The 18,750-nt window shown below is 41.5% G+C and overlaps 1 protein-coding gene across 2 annotated transcripts; it reads left to right on the forward strand.

Moving 5' to 3' along the window:
* Positions 1–702: 702 nt before the first annotated feature.
* ciao2a (cytosolic iron-sulfur assembly component 2A) lies at positions 703–9,864 on the forward strand. Of its 2 annotated transcripts, none has more exons than XM_071460831.1 (5): positions 703–959; positions 2,104–2,268; positions 6,408–6,457; positions 8,362–8,407; positions 9,154–9,864. In XM_071460831.1, the coding sequence occupies exons 1-5, from the start codon at positions 836–838 to the stop codon at positions 9,252–9,254; spliced, it is 486 nt and encodes a 161-aa protein (XP_071316932.1). In that variant the 5' UTR covers positions 703–835; the 3' UTR covers positions 9,255–9,864. The 2 variants fall into 2 exon arrangements, with proteins under 2 accessions (XP_071316932.1, XP_071316941.1); XM_071460840.1 differs by having other exon boundaries at positions 9,471–9,664.
* The last annotated feature ends 8,886 nt before the right edge of the window (positions 9,865–18,750 follow it).

Here is an 18,750-nt window from a genome sequence, read left to right on the forward strand (position 1 = left end):
CTAGTACAGTAGAAAAAAATAAAAAGAAAAAAGAAAACTGAAGCTTTATGTAACACAACTAATTTGGGATTTTATTTCATTTTGTAAACGTGTTCCTACCAATATTATTTACATGTATTTTTGGTACAGTACTAACTCAAGCATACATAGGTTTTACATACTGTTGCAAATTTAGTTAATATGTTGAATATTAAGATACATTTTTTGATGTCATATATTATTTATCAGCCAAATAAAACTTAAATGGTGTTTATTTTTAAACAATAAATCATTAATATCATATTTTTATTCTTATTGGCAGCATTTTACATAATACAATGATACCAGTAACTTTAAAAAAATAATACGATAACATTTGCTATATACTTATATAACAACGGCAATAATAATAATAATAATAATAATAATAATAACAACAACAATATAAGAAGAAGAAGAAGGAGAAGACAAAAAATGCATTTATTTAAAAAAATAAGATAAGTTTAAAAATGAAAATTGAATTAAACGTGCATCTATTTTAACAAACTTAAAAGGGCTAAATCACATAGCTAATATCGAATATGTGCAGTGAGTGAGGCCGAGATAGTTCATCGATGCCTTTTCCCTGAAACCAAAACAGGAAGTGAAAGCGCCGCAGAGACGCTCATTGGCTGCAGTAAACCCGCTGATCTCCACACAGTCGAGCGGCCGGGCCTGACGTTAGCCGCGGCCGCGGATGTCTCACCGGGAGGCGGAGATCTGCTGAGGCTCCGCACCGCTGTCCGATCACGGCAGAGGCTGTTTTCCTGTCAAAGTCACCACAGCTCGTCCCGTCTAATATGGCGTTTTCACAACAATGGAAATAGCCTTCAGCCTTGTATCGCTAACTGTCACCAAGATTTTACAGTTTTCCGGACTGGTCTACGACAGGAATGCCCTGAAGACCAAAAAGATGGAGGATAAAGCGCTGGAAGTGTACGGTGAGTGCGGCTGGAACAGGCCCGCCGTGCTGCTCAGATGAGGTCGGTGAAGTTAGGCGAACTTCTCAACGTTATCTGATGAGACAATACTCCAGAGCCCGACCGCCCTGTGGAGAAGATGGCAGACCAGACTCCATTCAAAAAATCGTTAAAAAGTGCTTTCTCGAGTTTACTGACTGGAGACGTCCATAATTTCTGATATAATTAAGCTAACAGCGCCTAATTACGTTAATAAAAATGTCGTATTTGCTGGATAGCTCTCTGTCGCACTTTGCTGTCATGTGTCGAGGTGTTGAATGTGTCATGATCGTTAGAGAGGTTTAAGAAGTAGTTATGACATGTTGCTATCATTGACGGCAAAGTTAAATAGATGATTTTCTAAATGGAGTTTGGTGTGGTTGTAGTGAAAGTCAGTGAAAGGGACTAGTGCTAGTACAGAATTGAAATGGATGATTTTCTCAATGGAATTTGGCCCACTATGTACCGTTCCTAGTGCCGGGACGAGTGTTTGCACAGAAGTTATATACTGAACCCAAATAGATGATTTCCTGAATAGAGTTTGATGCAGCTGGAGGATACAGCACTTACTGACATTTAAAGTCAGATTGAACTCAAATAGGTGACTTTCTGAATTGAGTTTGGTGTGACTGGTATGATCAGCACATACTAGTAGACAGTGGGACTAGTGTTGTTACAGAACTCAAATCGATGGTTTCCTGGATGGAGTTCGGTGTGTTTATAGTTAACAGCACAAACTGCACTGATGCAGAACTAAAACAGATTCTTTTCTGAATGGGATTTGGTTGGAGAGGGAGTTGCCAGTAGCTATACAGGATTCAAACAGATGAATATGGGAATGGGGTTTGGTGTACTTGGAGTGAATGACACTTTGTGGGACAAGACTATTATAGAACTCAAATAGATGTTTTTCTGAATAGAGTTTGGTGTGAACTACACATACTGGGACTAGGACGGAGGTATAATACTGGTCTTACAGTCATTCCAATAACGTACTTCTGGTCATCGAGTTCTTCACTTTTTATTAAGTTTGTTGTAGACACTTATTCACCACTTACTTTCCAACTTTAGCCTTAAAGCTAGCTGTAGTTAACAATGACCCATCTTGTTTGCTGCTCTTCATCAGATGTGATTCGATCGATCCGAGACCCGGAGAAGCCCAACACCCTGGAGGAGCTGGAGGTGGTGACGGAGAAATGTGTGGAGGTCCAGGAACTCGGCGAGGACGAGTACCTAATCATTATCAAGTTTTCTCCAACCGTCCCTCACTGCTCTCTGGCTACTCTGATCGGTGAGTCACTCTGCTGACGCCACAGCACACACGGACCAGACAGAAACTAGCTGAAGAATCAAAAGGTTCACACAGAAACTCTTGAAAGACTCTGAGTTTTATTGTCTTATTTCACACACGTCGGCAAAGGTTTCATACCTGTTTCTATTTTGAAGGCATTCCGGTTTGTTCACGGCTTACTCAGATCATTGTTGATGAATTCAGAAGCCTCAGACAGTGCAGAGGAGGCACTAAATCTCTGCAGTGAAACACTGCTTTGGTTCAGAAAAGAAAAAAACAAAAATCTCCTGGTGATATTTTTGGACTCTCACTATTCCCTGGCTCTTTCTCATGATTAATCCGAAGAAACAAAACCAACACTTTAGTATTAAGTTGTATAATTCCTCAGGTTGCACCATTCACCCAGAGTAATACATTCATCACACCACTAAGCCCATAATCCCCATTATTTTGTGCCAGCATTGAATATGTTTAAAGCCGATTATTTTTTGCCAACTTAAAGGATTTAAATGTGCTCTGGTCAGGGCTGAAAGGTCCTCAACTAGCAACCTTTTTTCTTAGAGGGAAACAGTTACTCAAATACCACGTAATTTACCTGAAAATGAGATTCAGCCCACACAACAAATACACAGTATGAGCTTTGAAAGGCAGTTTAAAGGTCCCATATCTTACACTTTTTCTGGTGTCTTATTTGAACTGTTGATGTCCATAAGAAGATATATTTGTGGTTTTAAGAACAAAACATCTCAATTCCCTGTTTTTTGTCTCATATTAAGGATATTATCACTGTGATGAGCCAGTGACAGAAGCTTTTATTTTGCCGGACTACATCAGATACTTGTTTGCTATCTCAGTCTGATTGTGCACTAAAAGATCACATCCATAGCAAAAACTGCAGCATCGGAATGGATAACTGGTTAGAAACAGGGAGGGTTAAAAGGAGGGAAGATGGTGAATCGACAAGTGATCTCTCTCATCAAACAAAATATAAAAATTGAGCTTCCCCTGATTTCAGTTCAGTCCTGAATGTGGGATTGTTGTCACGAATATAAAAAGAGAAGAGGAGGCCTTATTTAGCCTCAGATGTGGGGCGGCAACATTTTTGAGATTTTCAAGTAGGACATGAGTTGGAAAAGGTTGGGAACTAATGGTGATTTATTATTTTAGTTTTTATTACTATAGTGCTATTTTTTGTCATTACATAAATGGCGGCTGTGGCCTGATACGAAACCCTTTAACCTGCTGCACTGTCACACAATAGTCTGTAAAAACAGAGACTAGAACTTGGGTTGAGCAGCTGATCCGTCATTATCACCTCAGGGAAGCTGAAGGTTTGACCCTTCACCTCAGTGCTGCTGTTGGTGGTCGGTGGTGATGAGTCTAATCTGGTGTCAGCAGCAGTCAGAGGAGTCGGTGTGGTCAGACTCAGCAGCCAACAGCTTTACTATTCATATATATTCAAATCTGTGTGACTGCTCTCTGAGTCTCTCTCTAGCAGTTGTTTACATTGTTGTAATAAATGGCTCGAGAGCAGTTTCCTCTGGGGAGAGAAAACAAACACACACACAAAAGAAGAAAAAATTACAATTGAAGCCGGAGCAGATTTTCCCACTGAACTGGTCGGAAGGTAAATGTGAGACTTGGCTGTGGTTCGTGTGCTCACACAGGAAACTGGATCCAGATTCAGACCATTAGGGTGAAGATATTTAATAACTGCAGCCAGACTGTGGTTTAATGAGTGTTTTATTCTCAGTAGTGTGAGTCTGTGCACGGGCTCCCAGCAGGGTGAGTAACACAGATTATCCTCATGTCTCTCAGCAGTTAGATACTTTAATTACTGACATTTTCAGTCGCAGGTGATAACCGAGCCGTGTAACCCACCCAGTTATCCAGACAGTTTTATAATGACTGAGCAGGTCGGAGTCAGTTTTTGTGCTCCTGTTAAACACAAATGACCCTGTTGATGTCAGTAATTATTTTTCAAGTGTTGCCTTAAATAACCTGTTAAAGTTTCAGAACTTACTGGGTTTTCTACGCTGTTTTCCCAGCAGCGTGTTCAGTATATTTTCTATGCTTCCACACCAGCGACAGTCAGACCGTCATGTCTGATTCTCATGAGCATGACATCTCAGTAACACCTTCAGGGAACTTCTTCAAATTTGGCACAAAGTTGGACTCATGCATGAATTGATCAGATTTTGGTGGTGAAAGGTCAAAGTTCAATGCCATTGTTTGGCCTAACCTCACTTATTTTTGAAGGCTAACCCCGATGTTAGCATCATCCTGGTTCCATCCACAAACAGCCAATGAGAGTCTAGTCTGTCTTTGTACCTGCTTGTTCCATCCCACTGAGCCGGTGGACTCACTTATTATTCAGCAGCATTTACTTTGAGTATGAATGAACTGACAGAGTGTCCCAGAGGAGCTTGTTCTTCACAGGATGAATAATTGAGATATAATTGACACGTCTCCTGAGGTCGGAGCGATCTCAGCCCTCTCTCGACTTTGAGCGACCTTGGCTGCCGGTGCTCTCCTTCACCCAGACCACCCGCAGCCTCACTGAAGAGCCTGGTGTCAGTCTGTCACAGGAGGGAAGGCTTTTTTCCTGTTCATAAATATTACAGGTATAAATCTGTCAAAGGAAAGAAAAAAACTATGTGTAGACAAAATCCTGCAATAACAAGATCAGCAGCTGGACCAGAATCAAAAGCAGCAAGAAGACAGGTAGCAGTATTTTTAGCATTTAGTCACAAGAATATTGTTATGATCAAACATATAATGTTTGTCAGGTCAGGATGAATTTTTCCTGATGGATAAAATGGTACAAAGAAGCACAGACACTGTTTCAAAGTGATTTACAAACTCTTTAACATTAAAAAGGAAACAGTTAATTATATATATATATATATATATATATATATATAATTTTTTTTATATATTTGAATTAAACTTCGTCATAATTAGTGTATGAATTCATGAGTTATGGCTAAAACTATTAAGAACAACAACTGACACCTCATGGTTCATGGTTGTATCCCTCAGCCGACCAATCACAGTCTCCCCTTTTGTTAAAAACTAAACTGAACATCTTTGGGACTGTTGGTCAAACTAAATATTTAATTTAATGTCACAACCTTTAGCATATTATGATTGGCACTTTTCACAATTTTACAGACCAAATGTTTAATCGAGAAAATAATCGGCAGATAAATCCATAATGAAAATAGTCACCAGGTTTGTGCAGTATCTCTGTGCTGCACTGTGACTTCCACAGAGTCTAAAGGTAGATGTCCATGTGTTTGTGATTATAAAGCAGGTCTAGGTTCTATATTAATACTGTGAAAGTATCAAAGCCTCAGTCCACAGAGAAATGCACACAGCCTGTATTCAGAAACTGAGCCTTAAAACCAGCCGTCAGGACTTCTGGAACTTTGTGATGTCACAACAAAGCAGTCATTGCCCTCAGCCAAGCCCCAAGCCCTGCCCACCTGGACCCAACATCCAACCTTGCAGGATTTGTGTTTACCTGAAAACTGCTATATTTTTATTGGCTCACTCAGAAAACAGTCACTAAGATTTCTTTTGGTTCTGAAAACCACAAATATATCTTCTGATGGATTTCAACACTTCAGATAAAACACTGGAGAAGTTCAAATATGGACCTTTAAAGAACTTAAAGATTCATTTTTTGGAATTTGTGAACTGATTCAGGATTGTGGAGGTCAAGAATTACAGCACCAGCCTTAATCACTGACTGAAGCTGACAAACAGAGCAGAGCTGAAATACTGTGAACCTCAGGCTGAAGAGATTCACCTTCATCGGCCTGGTGTCCCCACGCTGGTTGGAAATGAAATTGAACATAAAAACATCTGTCATCCCCACTCAAGTCATACTAGAACAGCAAATCAGTGTTAATTACTCAGATGTGTGTGTTTGATATGGACCCTCCCACCTGTTGTTGTCAGTCTTTTCTGCTTGTTTGTGTTTTCTCTTTATGCCTCAGCAGCAGCATCATTTCCCAGCAGACATGTGTGTGTGTGTGTGTGTGTGTGCGCGCGCGCGCGTGTGTGCACGCGTGTGTGCGCGTGTGTGTCTGTGTGCGTGCATGCCTGACGGTGATGCTCTTGTGTGTCCGCAGGCCTGTGCTTACAAGTGAAGCTGCAGAGGTGTTTGCCCTTTAAACATAAGGTGAGTACAGAACAGTTGGTTGTTTTTAAAGGGTAAATGCACCCAGATCACTAAACCACAGATTTCCTCTCTCACCCTGAGTGGCATCCAGCCATGCATGTAATTGTGTTTATAAATATAGTGTGGAGATACCTGCAGCCGCCCCAGTGCACTGGAGGTGAGTGCTCTCATCACTACATATCCAGCCGTTGCTGTTCATCAGCGTAGATTTCTTTGTAGAAAGTAGATCCAGTTAGTCTGTTATTTTTTTTAATAAACATAAATGAAGTGACCCATTGAAAACAGGCCCAGCAGCAGATTCATCTACTGATGATATGTTTCCATGAACTTTTTACCCTGAAGTTTAAAGTCGACTTTCAAACCCAAGGATGACAAAACTAATTAAACGCTCCCAAAGACGAGGAGGAGGCAGAGGGATGGAAGCGACGGGACCTTGGCTGGTCGGTTCAGTGAGGACACAGCTGTCATTTCATTAGTGATTCACAGAGTGAAACTCTGACAACAGAGAGAGGCAGTCCGTACGGAAAACACAGCCAACTAGCAGTTGAGTTACCACCTAGTTGCAGAGTTGTGGAGAGGAGTTCTTGAACGGGCATCAAGCAGACAGCGGCGTGTAACTGTCACCTCCTCTCTCCAGCATCAAAGCTGCTGAATCTCTGCTCAGTGGTTCTGTCCTGAGTCCAGACTGGACAATACTTCAAGCTTCACTAACCATTTTTTAAATATTGATGTTGTACCTAATGATTCTGTTATGTTAAATCACAATCTCAGTTTTTTTTTTAGCTACTTTCAGCTTTAGTTTTGGTTTTGCAGCACATTTCCTGTCTGGATCAACACAGTTGTCGTTTACTGTCCAACATACTCGTGACCATCTCCACACCCAGGGGTGTGTTGGTCTTAACCTCAGGTGAGGTCAGACACAGTGTTGGCGCATTGTTATCTTGAGACAGTGGAAAGTGACCGACCAACAAAATCCTGGTCTGAGGTCAGTGCTGCAGTATTTCACAGCTATTTTAAGGACGTGTTGTCAAGACAGTGACATGCTCCTAAACAGGCGGGCGCCTGTTACACACAAGCAGAGTGTGTCAGTGTTTCCCATTCACCACCTGAAACTGAAGATTTATTCACACGTCTCCTCATACGACACAGAACACGTCTAAGGTTGTGATGGTTGTAGATCTGTGTGTGTCAGGACTGGGTCACTGGTCATTCACAGTACATGATCAGCTCACCACAAACAGAATCTAACTCTCTGTGAAACACCTTAATAACAGCAGTCCACCCAGGTGCTAGTGCATCTGCCTTTTAAAGGGAATGGGAGAAGGCTCTCTGATTGGTTTATTGTATGTTTTTCTCATGAATAATTAAGAGACTAAGTGCAGCCCTTTGAACCATGTGTCTGGAGCAGCGACTGTTTTTTCCACTGTTAAAATAGCAACAGTGATCTGGACACGACCTGAATGCTTTAGATTGTTAAAATAGAGCCTCAGTGCTTTCTATCCAGTGAACTCAAATAAAGCTGCTGTTGTCCAGAGGGGGGGTGGGAAGAGGATAGAAAGTGGAGTAGAAGGGTAAAGTTGTATAGATTGGAAATATTCAAGTAAATGTACTCAGTTACTTTCCACCTCTGCAGAACAGTGAACATCTGTGTGAAGCTGGTTCCCACCAGTGTCCTCACTGTTGAGACCTATGTTTATTTCATTCACACGTCACCTGTTTCCATGGTTAATCCTCTGTGTTCCCTTCACTGTGTTTGTTCCATTTCAACTTTGTTTTTTTCTCGTTCACACCGAGGAAACATTTAAAACACGCTTTACTTTGTTCTTCAGTGGATTTCTGGAATAACACCCAGCATGCAGTTCCGCCTTTTAACACAAGCTGATTTTCTTTCTTTCTCTTCTCAGTTGGAAATTTACATTTCAGAAGGAACCCATTCCACCGAGGAGGACAGTAAGTCTGTTTTAAATCATTTTTTTAATTTAGAAGAGGAAATGGCTTCTTTAGATTTCCCTCCTTTAGAACCTCCCACTGAGACAGTTTTCTGAGCCATGTTGGATCCTCATGTCCCTGGTGCTACAGCAGCCACAGACACAGTCATCACAGTCAGCATTAGTGTTTAAGGGTTTGATGCAGCTTCGTGGAACAAGCGTGGGCTGAACTGATCTATTGTGAAGGATTTCTGCTTTTTCTCACACTAGCAGCTTAAGGGTGTTTTCAGACTGAATGAAAAGCACATTTCAAAAAAGTGAGATGATGCATTTATGAGGGGACAGAGAGAGATGAGCAGAGGCACTGAGCATCAAGTTTCATTTCAACGCTACAAGAAGCAGGTGAATGAAAGTGACAGCAGAGGAAACTACAACATCTATGAACAATGCAATTTTACAGAATTAGACAATTACAGTTAAAATATGAACAAACTATTCTTCACCTTGTGGGAGATGATGGTGACATTCAAACGGGAAAGTCTTTATATTTCCCAGACGAGGGTCATGACAAAGTTTTGTTAACAAATATCTTCACATTCCTGCTCTTCTGGAGACTGAGGGGGCGTCAGCCTGTGAGGAGTCAGTTTGCAGGGTTGCATATAAAACTGAGGGTTTGTGTAACGAGGTCCTGAGCGTTTGTGTGTTGTTAGTGCACTGTTTGTGTGTGTCCGTCAGCTCAGTGAAGGAATCTGCTGTTTGTGTCTCCAGTTAACAAACAGATCAACGATAAGGAGCGAGTGGCGGCCGCCATGGAAAACCCGAACCTGAGAGAGATCGTGGAGCAGTGCGTCACTGAGCCTGACGACTGACCATGTGAAGCAAACACCCTGGAGCCGCTGTGTGTGTGTGTGTGTCCACGGTGCCTGAGGATGTTTTTTTTATTGGATTTGTCAGAGGCTTGTGTCAGCTTCAGGGAGTTTGTGGGTGTTTGGACGATTTTATCTACAGTTTCTCTGCTGAGCAGCCGGGATGGAGGCTGGCATAAAGCAACATATGCGCATTGACTTTCCCATCATTCCCTGCAGGACGGCCTCACGGGGAGCAGCAGCAGGTCTTTGTTGCCGTCTGCTGAGCTCTGCTAAAGACAGCACCAGACGCTGCAGAGGAAACGGCCTAGAGAAAACAGGAAACACCTCCTGTCCTACTTCCACTTCCATCCGCCATTCCGCTGCTTTTCCTCCTTCATCCATACAGACTGTGGAGGAGAGCTGGGCCGGCCACTGCTGCACAGGAAAACATGCACTGAGAGGTTTCATGTTTTCCTGTGGTGACTGTTCTTTTGTAAATGCACTCAGGTGAATCTCTCCGACAGTCTGAGTCAGTCTGAGGGAAAAGATGATTCTTTAGATGTGATTATTTTTTAAAAGAAAAGATGTGTTGTACCAAGAAATCAGACATTAAAAGCTGCATCAAGGAGAAGCTGCGTCTGTTGTGTTTGACAGAATAAAAAGTCTCAGGAGCTCAGGAAGTTTTCTGCTTTGATTTCCCGGCTCAAGGGAGCCTATGAAAAAGCCTCTTCAACACAAGTATTAGTTTTACCTGTGATCACGCTCTCTTCACTGATGTGACACATACAGTCTGTTTACTCCTCATGGCTCTGAAGTCATCATGGCGGGACTGGAGACTGAAGAATTTTAAACACAAAGCCCCTAGTTTGAAAGATGTGGACGTTTCCAAGTCAGGAACAGTCTCATCGAGAGATACTGTCAAGTTGCATTATGGGAAGTGTATGCTCCAGCGTTTTTGGAGCTTAAACATCTACAAGTAACTAAAAGTCAGGATGTCTGAACGTCTGTCCCCCCAAGGCTCTAACTGGGCTTGGGCCTAATATTTCGCACTAAATGAAATATTTTTCATTCAATCAAAAAAAAAATTTTTTTTTGTGAGTCCAACCCACATGTCACTGTTTTACTTACTGTACTTGGCATGTGCATAAAAACTATTTAATTATGGGTTTTTTGGGTTTTTTTGGGAAACTTAAAACACTCCAAAATAATTATATATTAAATGTCGCAATATTATCAGAAAAAGCTATATCTGTGCTGGACTGTATCTAGGTTTTAGGACTCATTCCTGCAGAACTCTACTCCAATAATCTTTATTCAAACAAGATGGGAAATGCAGCATTACTCAGCGCAACTGTTCCACCAACACAAAAATACAACAACACAGAGCCACACACGGCAGGAAGATGCAGACAATATTGTGTCTGTTCTGCAGAGACATTCAGTTTTATATCAACAGTCTCAAGACTACAGCTTTAACTACAGTATGAGAGACACTGCTCCAGAAAACAAGCTCACTGCACTTAGCAACAGATATTTTGACAGCAGCCATGGAAATAGAAACTATACCTGCTTACCAGGACTTTCCAGATTTACACAGGTCAGGAATCTTAGCTCTGCTGAGTCATAATGACCTGTGCTCACCTGCTGGGGGCACTGTTGGTCTGAAGCAGAGATCCTGGGAGGAATGACTGGCATGTGATGAGCCGCGCTGCTTGTGCTGCTGTCAGGAGCTCAGAGCTGAACAAACACGAGCATAGACTGATCCATGTCTTTGTTACAGCCACAGGAACACTGAGCATTAATAACACTCTTGTATCCAAGTTCCTCCTGAAGTTTCTGGAAATTAGAGTGTGTGCTGGAATTTCAATAAGTGTGTGTGTGTGTGTGTGTGTGTGTGTGTGTGTGCGCACTCAATTTAACATATCATCAGTCTAACATTATGCACACTAAACCCCCTCTGTTTTCTGGTGTGGGTCAGTTCTCCTGCAGACTTTGAGATCTGCAGCTGAACTGATGAAAACCACAAAGCAGAGGAGCAGGTTTACAGAGTCTAAACCTGACGCATCAAAGCTGCAGTCACCTTTCTGTTGCTGAGGTGTGAGGATAGACTTTTTTTTTTCTTTTATCCAGGAACATTAGTTCAACTTGTGCATCAATGATGGGAAACAGAAACACAACACGTGCTCTTTGAAAAGCGGGCTGCACAAACCTGTAATTTCCCACAGATTTTACATTTTAAACACATTTTTGTTGCTGTAATCATTCTGCATTGAAGGTGGTGAGGAATCTGTGAGCAGTGCAAAAACCAAAACTTAGTTTAATCAAATATGGAACTGTCAGAAATTACCATTTTTTAACCACTAGAGTGACCTTGTATGACCTTCTGTCCAGCTTCAGTTCACATCAAGACGCCATTAAATTCACATTATTACAGACTTGAAATTTGCTTCAGGTACAAATCAAACACACTTAATTTGTTGTAATAATTTTTTATTTTTGTTATTTACTTTTACTGCGTCTCGAAGGGTTTTTAAAACAGCCCCTGCTTTTTGACTTCATTAATAATAAGACAAAACTATGTAACCATGCTAGCAGCTCTGTAAGGCTGTATTGATGCTGTGTCCCAGATCAGGGGCTGCATCCTGCAGAGGCTGCATTTGAAGACTGGTTTCCTCACAGCAGCAGAACTAGACTGTCCAATTTCAGGCTCCTTCAAATTCAGCCAAGAAATGCGTCCTTCATTCCTGGGCAACGAAGACTCCAACAGGTGGACCCTTCATGGCCCAACCTGTCCCAAGATTCATTGTGTGCTGGTAATGAAAATATTATGGCAGCAAACAACACCGACAGAAGGCCCGAGGATCACACTGTTGAACATAAGTATTGGTTTTCAGCTCAGTTCAACAGTTAATGGTACAAATGTTTAATCCAAGTGCCTCAAAACCTCAAGTTTGAGGAAAGAAATTTGCATGTTGTCAAGGTTGCTAGGCAACAGGAGCCACGCTTTGAGATGCAAGACGGGCAGGCACAGCTGGTGCCGCAAAGCAAAAATCCTCCGATGCTATGAAGGGCCACAACTTTGTTGACCATGTCCTCCAAAGGATGCGACCCCTGAATTGGGACACAGCTGACACAGCAGTGGTTTGAGCTAAATGCTAACATCAGCATGCTAACACGCTCACAATGACTGGGGCTGATGGGAATGTCATGATAGTTTTGCAGCTGTTTGCTCATCAGCTTATAATAAATGCTAATGTCAAACAAATATCATTCAGGCTAAAAGTTGAGGTTGAATTTTTTCCTGGCACAGCAGCTGTTGATGGTCTGGCTCAGCTTCTTCTTCTGAATTTAAAGGAGTGGAAATCACACTGGCACAGACCAGCTCAGTGTTCCCAGTGTTCACTGTGATGGATTACCTGTCGTGAGCAAGGTCTGAGTCTCCGCAGGTTGATGTGCGTGCTCTTTGGTTATTGCTTCCTAGATGGTAGGAATCCAGTCTAACTGCTGTAGACATGCTTTGGAAAATGGTTGTCAACAATGGAGAATGAAGGTTATCTGTAGCCTCGGATTTAATCATTTTTCCCTTTGAGGCTTTGAGGATTAGATGCAGGTCACAGGTGTAAACCACCTTTTCCTTTTTAAAAGAAGGATCATAAATCAAACTTTGTATTTTGAATACATTTCCAAAATCCTGATAGAATGGTTGTGACTGTTGGTACAAACCCTGCATCAAAGTTTGCAGTCAGCAGTGTCACTTTCTAGTCTTACTGCAAACTTAACCAAACTGAACTCTTTCTCGTCACATTCATTAACAGTTAATCAGAGGGAATATTCAGGGAACATATTCAAGCAAGTGCAACTCAATCTACTGCTGCTACGTTTATTAGAGAAGTCCACCCAAGGAACAGTGCAATACTTCGTAGCAACAACCAGTTCTCCAACCTGAACAACAACAACCCTCAGATACGACCCTTAGTGCCTGGAGGGAGGGAGGCGTATACTACGTCACCGCACTTTTACTGCTGTCATAATTATTATGGCCACTAGATGTCGCCCAGTAATAATAATCTGCTGCACAGACAACCTATGGGCTCATTTTTCTCAGGAGGACAGTTTTCAAACGATTAGAATCACCATAACAACCACCCACCAACATCTTAGCAACCACCTATTAAACCCATAGCAACCCCCTAGAAAGTCCTGGTAACAACCTAGCAACCCCCCTGACTGATGTATTTAGCAAATGCTTCAGTTCCTCCAGAAATGTGTGATTTCAAATAAAGGCAAATTCCATCCAATCATTACTTCAAATGGGAATCACCTGAATAAATAAAGATAAATGAATAAAATAATCTTAATAATGTTGCTACACAAAGGATAAGAGAAAATGCTACGAAGCCATCTTTCTCTCCACAGCATTTCTTTTTGTGTGTCTGGTCTTTACGCTGACGCTGCCTCAGCCGAGGACAGAAGATTGTGTCGTTTCTGGTTCATGCAGCAGATCCACGTTTTGCATATTCAGCTATTCAAGTGAAGCAAAGTGACATCAGTCTCTAATTCATCCACCGTTACCAGACGACAGTGAAGTGAAATCTGTAGGTCGCCCGTCTCCAGCTGAGGTGGAAAATAGGCCTAAATCGATTACAGCTCAATTATAACTCGAGTAAGGTGAGGAAAGCAGCTCATTGGAGAAGATGGCTGACTCAGTGGTGGAGGAAGTATTCAGATTCTGTAGTTAAGTAAAAGTTGAAATATCCCACTATAAAAATAATACATTACATTAAAAGTTCTGCACTGAAAATGTTACTTAAATAATAAAGTTTTATTAGCAAACTGTTCTTATTGCCTCAAAAGTAAAAGCATAATGCAGAGCGAAAACATTCACATTAGAGGCTGATTCCAGTATTTTAGACTCAACTACCTTTAACCCAGTCTGGTCCCATGACAGCAGCAGAGAGACACAGACTTACCTGCTGTTTGGAAGCGACAGGTGAACTTTTGTAAGCTTTTATTTGCAGTCGTGTTGAGCTGAATGTTAGTAAATCAAGCACTTAAGCTCCCCTCTCGTCTGGCTGCTTTGAAACAGTGACACTGAAAAATATCAAAAACATAATACGATCGTATTTTTTGTTTCTTTTTTCACTTCAGGTTTTGTTTTCAATGCAAAAGTTTATTTTCAGTGTCAAACAGTAGCTGTATCTTTGTTTAACAGATACAAATAATCCAAGTCATCTAAAATCAGTGGGATGCAGGTGACCTTTGACCTTAGTATTTCTAAACTTCTGGCTTGACAGTTTTGTGTGATATTATTATATATTATTACTGATGCTCATTTAAAAGCTTCATATATATATGATATGAGTAAATTGCATTTTATTATTACACGATGGTGGAGTAAAAAGTACAATATGAGCTGTTGTGTGGTTGAAGTATAAACTGGATGCTCGCTGCTCTCTCCTCCAGCTGCTTGTTCACCGACTGAATTAACCGATAGGTCGTCTTGCTGCTGCTGGTCTTTCTGGGTCAGTTTGGATCGGGTCTAATTATCCTCTGGTCCATTCGGGTCAGATCGGCCTGTGCTCTGTACCCCGTCTGGTCGAGGCTGTTTTTTTTGAAAATCAATTCATGCAACAACAACTGATGTAAGTTACGGAGATAAAAGGGGAATTAGTTACACAGCAGGAAAATATATTCAAAGAAGCAGAATAAATAAAGATATAGTCTGTATATTCTCATGAATAAAAAAAACAGTGCATAAATATGGAGAATACAGACTGCTGCTGTCATCATTACAGACCTTGAGGAAGATGAGGTTTGATGAAGGTCTGTGTGACTGAAATGTGGTATGAACAAATTATCGAGCTCTACTTTTTAATGTGCTGACATTCATGTTTTTTTTAATTAAAGCCTGATCGCTATTCAGTGTTGGGGCAAATGGGGCACACGTGTTATTTCTGTGATATCCTGATCTCACTCATCTCAGTCTATATAAAGTCCGTCCATCACTTCTCCTCGTTTCCCCCGAGGCTGCTGTGAAACAACCGGCTGCACCAGGCCGCTGACATATCTGTGGCGCCTGCTCCATCGTGCTTCACGCTCTCCACGCTGATGAGGAAGCGTCAGATCTGTGAACCTGTGAACGTGAAGGGAGCAGCTGAGGCCGTGCACGCAGCAGGTCTGTCACGGCACTAATGAGCAACATAACCTAGTTACAGTGGGTTTAAAGGGCTGTTTAACTGTCGCTAACGTGGTGTCATCTCCATTGCTTTTGCAGCACGGAGCAGACTTTAATCTACAGCGCTGGCTGCCACAGTGTAGTCCCAGTGCCCCCCCCCCACAGTCTCTTTACATGCAGTAAAACTGACCTCAGCTCATTAACCCACTCTCTCCCCCCGTTAATCTTTACTGCTTCCCAGTGGTTTAGTAACAAGTCAAAACATCCACATCTTCAACCCTCGTCTCTCATTAAGCCTGGAGTTATTTTCTGCATTAATATTTTCTTTTCTTTTATTTGTCATTTCAGAATCCGGGTGCAGCTGTGAGGCAGCGTCATGGATATGACGAGCTATAGGAAGATTACTGTGTTTTCTCTCCAGCTTGATGCAGTTCATCATTTTATTCCTTTTACTGAATTCATGTTTAATTTAAGCCTGGTATTGTTTTTTCTCCTGTATTTATAATACATTACTGTACATTTTACAACATCAGCCTTTAAAATAACTTAAAGGAGATATTTGTAAATTTAGCTAAATGCTACACAGCTAATGTTAGCATTAACAGCTGTTAATGCTAACACCAGTTCTGCTAAAAGCTTCAGCCATTGTTGCATTTACAGTTCAACAGGTTAAAATTCGTCCTCTGAGCAACTTCACATCTTACAAATACTTCTTTAAAAGTTTGGGAAGAAACATCTGAGTAAAGTGAATCAGATGTTTTTTATTTGATGACAGAGCGACTTGTAACTTCCTGAGTCAGATGTAAGATGAATTCAGATTCATACACTGATGTGAATCTGACTCAGGACCCTCTGAGTCAGAATTCAACAAATCAGGTCACATGTGATTTTTCTGTGATATCTTCAGGGACATAACATGCAGGTCTGTGTCTGTTTTAACCTGCAGGTAGTTGATGTCTTAACTGTGCAGATCCTCCAGCTGCTTTTAATTCAGCAGCTGCTCGTTGTCTTGGCAGGATGATAGGCTGTGAGTAATGATGCTACCACAGGAAACTAATAGAATAAAACAATAGAGATAAGTGAGAATATGCTGAGGGTGGAGGTAACCGGCCGGCTCAGGAGAAGGTCCCACAGGAGTTAGAAAAGACTCCACAAGGACAAAATTTGATTTTGTCTGGCATCTGTCCTGCTTTTCAACTTATTTTATCTAAATGAGGAAATATGAGCTATAATAAAAATAAAGCCTTGTGCAATAACCTCTCAGATAGTAGCAAAGCCCCAAATTCTTAAATATTCAAACCTCCTAATCTGTCATTATCCTTCAGTGGAGTTTTGTTCAGAGAGGATGAATCGAGAACATGAGATTGAGTGAAATCCCTGAGGTGTTTCTGAGCCACACATTTCTATACAACTAAAGTATGTCTGTCACTTACAACAGCCTGAATGTCTCAAGGCCGTAACAGATTTGATTTGATAGCAGATGACAATACATAAAGATACAAAACTCACTGTCACACTGTTTAATACCATGTCACAATATTTCTGTCAAATCCAGTGGAGTTCAGCTTAATTCAGACACAAGAAAACCTGGAACAACGTTATTGAAATCTGGTCGATGGGCAACAGCAGTCAGCGCTGTGCCTGTTTGATAACACTCTGTGTTGATGCATATTTCACATCAGGTTGTTGAATGTTGGATGTAAAGGCCGAGCTGATGTTTTCAAAGTAAAAAATCATGCGTTTCAGAAGAGCTCTTGAAATGTGCTCCTCAGCTCAAGGTAAAGGAAGGTAACAAAGTGTGTATGATTACACTCTCCACCACCACCACACCTGAATAATTCATCACATCCTGCTTCTCAGTGAGCAGGAGCGCATAGCAAACAAAGAGCTAACAAGAGGCTCTTCATGTGTACAAGCTCTAATGGAAGCTCACTACAGTTTGTGTGTCCTTAAGAAGTTTCAGTGCTTTCAGCAGACTTTGAATCACTTAAAATTCTAACACAATACAGCCTGAGCGAAGTTAGATTTCCATATATTTTTGTAGGGTTGTCAAAATAACTTGTTAATTTCAATTTAATGCATCAAAGATTAATCAGACTGTCTGATGTCCCTCGATGCTCCACACAGGACAGTTCTGTGAGAGACGTCACCTCTCTGCGTCACACAGTTTAACTGAGATACTGCAAAGAAAGGAACGTCACGTACGGTGTGTTTGTATGAAGGTGATCCACTCTGACTTCCTGATTGAGAAATCTGGATCAGGCCTTGTGCCCCGCCCACCACCTGCCTGCTCACATAGTTAGTATCTTTTATTTGTTTATGTTGGTTGTTAGCTTGTAACTGGCAGTGGCTGACACAGTGTTAGTGGTTGTGCTAATGCTAACTCTGGCTCTCTGTACTGACAAGGTTTCAGGTGTATTTAGCCCCACCCCCTGTCTCCACAAGTTGACAGGATTGGTTCCTCAGGTTCTATGACGTATGAATCCCTGACTGTCTGGATCTGTTTTTATGAGACTGTCACTGGTTCAAGGTGGAAACACTCAGTCATGGTGTCGACTGATTATTTCTTCATCATATGTCTTTATAATAGAAAACATCACCATACAGGATGTTAACGAGGTGAAACACTTGATTTTCAGAGAGGGCCTTTAAGAGGTTGGCTGGAACGCCTATTAAAAGTCAGTTACCATGAAATTACAGCTTTGGTTTGCAAGAAGCCACAGAGACAGAAGTGTTTGGCATCTGCCTGGTTCTGCACAAATCACTCCAGCGTTAAATCGAACTCCAACCAAGTCGTTTGCTGGCCATGTCCTCACTACTGCTTTATGTTGATTATTTAAAATCAGAGTCCTTGAGACCTGCTGGGGGGATTCAACAGAAGCAGCCTCCCTGATTAGAAGAAATGTGACGTGGGGCTTTAATGTGGATATAAAATCCTCCAGCTGGTTCTGTACTAAGGCAAAATGACCACATATAAACCACCAGTTCTGCTCTAACTTGTGCACCCAGCAACAGTTTGCTGCTGCTGATGTCTCCATCTTCCAGCACAGATGGTGTGATGTTTTCATTTTCCTGGATCGTGACCTGAGCTGAGCTGTGGGCTGCAGACTGACAGACTGACAGATTGCAACATGTCCACGTGAAACCTGCAGAGACCTCATCTGTCAGTAACATTTTGTTTTTCAGCTGTCCGCCTGCAACCATCCTTTTCTCTTCTGTTTCTCAGAAAACCTAATTTTTCTCCCAAGTTTCATCCACCATATCCACAAGTAAAATATGAAATGATTTATAAATGCAAGGGTCTGCAGACAAAGTATTTACTGTGGCACTCATCTTCATATT

The sequence above is a fragment of the Trachinotus anak genome, unplaced genomic scaffold (genome assembly GCF_046630095.1).
Source record: "Trachinotus anak isolate AG129_WGS33_773 ecotype Australia unplaced genomic scaffold, CSIRO_AGI_Tana_v1 ptg000002l, whole genome shotgun sequence".
Lineage (NCBI taxonomy): Eukaryota > Metazoa > Chordata > Actinopteri > Carangiformes > Carangidae > Trachinotus > Trachinotus anak.

Coding starts and splice junctions, on each gene's coding strand:
- ciao2a (XM_071460831.1), top strand. CDS start 836: ATGGAAATAGCCTTCAGCCTTGTATCGCTAACTGTCACCAAGATTTTA. Junction 960..2,103: donor TAAAGCGCTGGAAGTGTACG/GTGAGTGCGGCT, acceptor GCTCTTCATCAG/ATGTGATTCGATCGATCCGA. Junction 2,269..6,407: donor CTCTCTGGCTACTCTGATCG/GTGAGTCACTCT, acceptor GTGTGTCCGCAG/GCCTGTGCTTACAAGTGAAG.